Below are 6000 nucleotides of genomic sequence, written 5' to 3' on the forward strand. Positions count from 1 at the left end.
CTGAGGCACTCAAACCACCCTGTCTGGCACTAAAAATCATTCCACAACTAATAACACTTAGATCACATTTCTTCCCCATTCTGATGTTTGGTCTGAACAAATACTGAACCTTTTGACATTGTCAGTACGGTTTAATGAATTGAGTTGCTGCCACAGGATAGGGTGATTAGATATTTGCATTAATGAGCAGGTGTAAAGGTGTATCTAATAAAGTGATTGCTGAGTGGATGTTACCATATACAGTGGATTCTGGTTAATTGGGATACAATGGGGCCAGGACATTTTGGTCCAGTTATGCAGCTGCCACAAATACCCGAAGTTTCATGGAAATAGTTAAAAAGGTATAATAAAATCAAACTGAGTAACAAATTGTGTATTTAAATAAAACTACAGGACAAATTAGAACACTACCAATAGTGCTACAGTACTGTAAAACTGCGTATTAGCTCCTAATAGTTATTGATGGAGGAATGCATCCAGTGTACACAATGAACAAAATCAACACAGACACCTAATGCAGATAATGGATTGCCTTCATACCATGCTTTTGATTGCATCCTCCAAATCTTCATTTTCATTGTAACATTCAAGATGATTGTCTATTGATACCTTTAAATTCTTCATAATTCCTAACTTATTGAAGTAGTGAAATCATTTCTTTTTCACTCCCGCTTGTTTCTGGCATCTCCAAGCCTGAATGTTTGAAACAACACTGAGCAAAATTGTTCAGAGTTATCTTACTGCTTATTTCTCACCAACTATCAGTGACAAAATCACTGTTTATTGAACACAAGCACATGCAATTGATGCTTCTTAATAACATTGCTCTAAGCACAGTATAGCGACTCACAGCCTCACAAGTGCGTGTGACTGATGGCAGTTAGAACCTATTCGTCAAGACACCTTCCCCAATTAAGCAGCATAATGCCCCAAATAAATGAAGGGAATCCCGGCATTTGTCTCAATTTGTTTTTTGTTCCTTAAGAGTTGTCCCAGATAAGTGTTGCCCCGATTAGCTGATGGCCCAATTAAGAGGAATCCACTGTACTACCTTGGGAATTATTTTCTTGCAGGCATTCACAGTAGAACAAGGAAATATGATATAATCAATGAAAAATTACACACAGACTATTGACTGATAAACAACCAATGTGCAAAAGACGACAAGCTGTGCAAATAATAATTTAATAGTAATGGAGAATTAAGAGGAAATCTATAATCTAATGTGATGGAGTATATGAACAGTGTTTGAGTTAATATAATAATTTGTGATAAAGAGAGAAGTCCACTTGTATCCAAGTTACAGATATTTGTTCAATCAGCATTTTGTATGTATGTATAGGTTGCAGATGAGTGGGAATTATCTTCAAATTACTTTTGCCAAAACGTCCTCTTAATTCTGAACAACTGACATTAACTGGCAATTTCTTTCATGTTCATAGAGCCTATTTTTGTTATTACCACCACTGGATGGAGAACTACATTATAATAAAAATTAGAGAACACTCAACAGTAAAGAATTAAATATTCCCCACATCATAACACTGATTACATTTTGAACGGCTGGAAAGCACTTCAATATATCCCATGGTTATGAAAAGATCCATTGATGTATGGGTTGTTATTTCTTTTATTTACTGCATACATCTCTTAAAACTCTTCCTGTCAGGTCAACGTTTGATGTTTTTTACCATTCTTCTGCAGATGTAGCACTTTTCAAAACATTCTGTGCAATCAAACTGATATTACATTGCTTCCATCTCTGCAGATATTCATGTAATTTATCCGGACTCAAAAATGAAAGTAACATGAACATTGAATCAACTGAATGTTGGGAATCCTGTCATTTTCGGCCCGAGCTTATAATGGCAGCCACGTTTCCAGGACTGCAAATGCAGCAAGCAGCATGTTCAATGAAAGATCAACGGCAGCAAATATAAAAGGTACTTCTGGAATTCCATCAACAAATTCAGTTACATTGTCATACTTTCACTTTACGTTTACACTCCACACTTCATACCTACACAGTTACTGTCCTACTGTGTTTTCATCTGCCCTGTTGCCACCTGGAAGAGTTCCTCTTGCCATGAGTCACTTTGTCACTTCATCATTTCCTATCAGAGTCACCTTATGTATGGATACTCCTGCCCCTAGTGTTCCTCCATATACATACAATCAGTTTATGTAGACCGTCAGTGGCCACTTTAATAGGTACTCCTGGACCTAATGAAGTGGTCACTGAGTGTTTGTTTGTGGTCTTCTGCTGCTGTAGCCATTCACTTCAAGGTACAATGTTTTGTACATTCAGAGATGCTCTTCTGCCCACCACTGTTGTAATGCAGGGTTATTTGAGTTACTGTTGCCTTTCTGTCAGCTTGAACCAGTGTGACCATCCTAATTTGACCATCTCTCATTAACAAGGTGACTTTGCCCACAGAACTGCCACATACTGTTTTTGTTTTTAGCACCATTTGCACTAACAAGTAGGTGTACTGGTGCACCTAATGATGTGGCCACTAAGTGTATATGAAGACCATAGATTAGAGGAATAGCAGTGAGCCATTCAACCCCTTAATCTCACTGTGCCTTTCAATTGGACTGTGGCTTGTTATGTTTTGTAACTTAAAAAACTAATGGAAAGAAAAAACATGGAAGCCAGGAGATGTGTGTCTACTTTGTTTTACTTTAGTGAGGCACTAACTTATGACGTGGTGATGTAATGACATATGCCATTCATGTATACTTCTTACATATAACCCGTGATCAATTATTTCAAATAAAACAAAGAATGCTTGATCAAACAATATATTTACAATATTACTCAAATATTAAATATGCAACACTGCTCCCTGGTTAGACTTCCACAGCACAGTAAATTTTAAATTGTCCCATTCAGACCTAAAGATTTAATTGTTGTGGAGGATTTATCTTTCCTGACAAGTGCTGGTGGGGCGGGGTCACTGCTTGGCAGGAGGTACTTGTGGTTGTGAAACAATCTCAGGTTCTGGGGCCTCTTCCGTGGTGGTTTTAGGAGCTGACTCTGGGACTGCAGGAAGTGGTTCTGACAGCTCTGGACACCTTTCTTCTCAAACAGTTGACTTTGATCTCCTGAGATGATCAATGTATCGTCACCAGACGATATCAGACGCAATCTCCACTGTGTAGGAGAGCAGTCCAGTTCTGTCTTTAATCTTTCCAAGTACTCATCTTTGATCACCTTTGTAGTTCCCTCACCAGGACTACTTGTCCAGGAGGGTAACATCGAACCTCTCTGCTTGAGTAGCCCTTCATTTGTCACAGCTGTTTGTCTTGCATACTCCTTCTGAGACTGGGTTTGAGGAGATCCCAGAGTGAACACAAGAAATGACCCAGGAACAGGATAACTGGTGAGTTGTTGGTTGTGGAGTGTGCTGCATTGCGATATATAAGAAGGAAATTGGAAAGCTTCTAATTCAGTATCAGTGTAGTGTGTTCTAATAACATTGCGGAGCTTTCTTTAGGACCTGGACAAACCTTACTGCTAAGCCATTTGTAGTCTTATTAACATGTCTTATTCCATTCATATTCAGAATCAGGTTTATTGTCACCGGCGTGCGACATGAAATTTGTTAACTTAGCAGTAGCAGTTTAATACAATGCATAATCTAGAAGAGAAAAATAAATAAATAAAATAATAATAAATAAACACATAAATCAATTACAGTATACATATATTGAATAGATTTTTAAAATGTGCAAAGAACAGAAATACTGTATATTAAAAAAAGTGAGGTGGTGTCCAAGGATTCAATGTCCATTTAGGAATCGAATGGCAGAGGGGAAGAAGCTGTTCCTGAATCACTGAGTGTGTGCTTTCAGGCTTCTGTACCTCCTTCCTGATGATGGTAGTAGTCCTTCGGATTGGAAGAAGACACGCTGTTGTGCAGTTCATCTGTGGACACGGAGGTGGCTCTGCAGTCCCAGTCTGGAAGTTCAGAGTCCAGCACGATGGGGGCACTGGGAGTCCATTGTTGTAATAACTGTGGCTGCTGTTCTGTGACGCTGCTCACGGTTTTCCATCAGTTTTTGGCAGAGCCTGTCTTCAAAACTGGTGTAGGCTTCATAGCACAGGGCTCGCCAGCGGATTCTGTAAGCAGCCAAGCGTCTAGTTCCTGTGGCTGGATGTCACAGTAGCGTAGGGTTTCCTTCACAGCATTTTTGTAGCGCTTGCGTGGTTGACGTTGAGGTCTCTTTTCGGTCTCCAGTTCACCATAGAGCAGCTGGCGAGGCATACGGTGGTCGTCCATTCTGATGACGTGTCTCACCCACTGCTCTGATGACCAGGAGCTCAATGCTGGTGGAGTCTGCACGATCCAAGACCTCCAGGGTGGGGACATGGTCTTGCCAACGAATGCCAAGGATGGAGCGGAGGGCGCGCATGTGAAATTTCTCCAGTTGTTTGATGTGTCATCAGTACAGAGTCCAGGTCTCAATCCATATAGGAGAGAAGGAATGACCATAGCTCTGTAGACTTTCAGCTTGGGTGAGAGAGCACAGGTCAGGGTATTTTTAGCTTTCTTAAGGGGTACAGGATTTTTTTTAATAGGATATGATGGATAAGCAGGAATAGGGTACTAGGATGGCCAAAGATGGGAGGATAAGGTGTAGGTTAGGGTATATGTGTGTGTGTGATTGGGTGAAGGGATTTAGAATGTAAGTCTACAGCACACTCCGGAGCAGAAGGTGGCGGTAATGCACCACTAAGCTGGGTGTCAACCACCGTAAAACAAGACGGAGAAGAAGTTGAAGACTTTCAGCTTTGTGGAGATGCAGACGCTGTGTTGATTGAGCAGTCTGGTACGCAGCCTGCCCACAGCCTGGCTGGCCTTGCTGATCCTGGAGTCAATTTCTTCGTCCAAAGACCCATCACTGGAGATAATGCTTCCCAAGTATTTGAAGCTGTTTACATTTGTCAGCTGGGTGTCACCAACAGTGATTTTTGGTTCTATGGGGTTGGTGTTTGGCACAGGCTGGTGAAGTACTTCAGTCTTGTTCAGGCTGATAGTCAGGCTAAACAGCATAGCAGCATCTGAGAATTTGTTCAGCATCAACTGTAGATCACTGTCTTTGTGCGCCAGGAGCGCACAGTCATCAGCAAAGAGGATCTCTTGAATGACTGTATGGAGGCACTTTGCCCGTGCGTTCAAGCGGCGAAGGTCAAAGAGAGAGCCGTCCAATCAGTACCTGATGTACACTCCCTCCTTCAGACCTTAGACAGCACGTGACAACATGCAAGTGAAGAACAGATTGAACAGGACTGGGGCTAGTACACAGCCCTGCTTCACCCCATTGGAAATGGCAAATGCAGCTGACGTATCACCACTGCAAAGGACCTGTCCCGTCATTCCATCGTGGAGCAGCTGAATCATCTTCATGAATTTCCTCGGACATCCGTAATGTCTCAGGGTGATCCAGAGAGCCTCTATTTACAGCCTTTGTCAGGTCAATGAAGACAGAGCAGCTTGTTCTGCTTGATGCAATTCTCCTGGACTTGCCTCACGACAAATATCAGGTCTGCTGTACTCCATTCTGGCTGAAAGCCACACTGCGCCTCCAGGAGGTTCCTTTCCGAGACACTGACAAGTCTGTTCAGGAGAATGCGGGCAAAAATCTTGCCTGCGATGGACAGCAGTGAGATACCACTTTAGTTTACGCAGTCTGATTTGCTTCCCTTGTTTTTGTAGACAACCACGATGAGGGCATTGCAGAAGTCATCAGGCATCTCCTCTGTGATCCAGATGTCTTCCAGGATGTCTTGGAACGTCTGTAAGGCGTTTGGGCCTAATGTTTTTTAGATCTCGGCAGGAATGCCATCCTGCCCTGTTGCTTTATTAGAGTTCATCTGCCAGATTGCTTTCTTGATCTCATCAGTAGAGGGCGGCAGGACTGGCTGCTGAGGGATCAACTGTGGACGGCCTATTGAGTAGGTCGGAAAAATGTTCAGCCCAGCGGTTTTTCAGT

General features: G+C 42.1%; 1 protein-coding gene across 1 annotated transcript in view; it reads right to left on the bottom strand.

The window, feature by feature from the left end:
• hfm1 (helicase for meiosis 1) overlaps positions 1-4286 on the bottom strand; it is a 152911-nt gene extending 148625 nt beyond the window's left edge. The window contains 1 exon segment of the mRNA XM_063063463.1: positions 4118-4286. Coding sequence (XP_062919533.1) covers positions 4118-4286 — 169 coding nt within the window.
• Between the last annotated feature and the right edge of the window lie 1714 nt (positions 4287-6000).

Source organism: Mobula hypostoma, chromosome 12 (genome assembly GCF_963921235.1).
Source record: "Mobula hypostoma chromosome 12, sMobHyp1.1, whole genome shotgun sequence".
NCBI lineage: Eukaryota > Metazoa > Chordata > Chondrichthyes > Myliobatiformes > Myliobatidae > Mobula > Mobula hypostoma.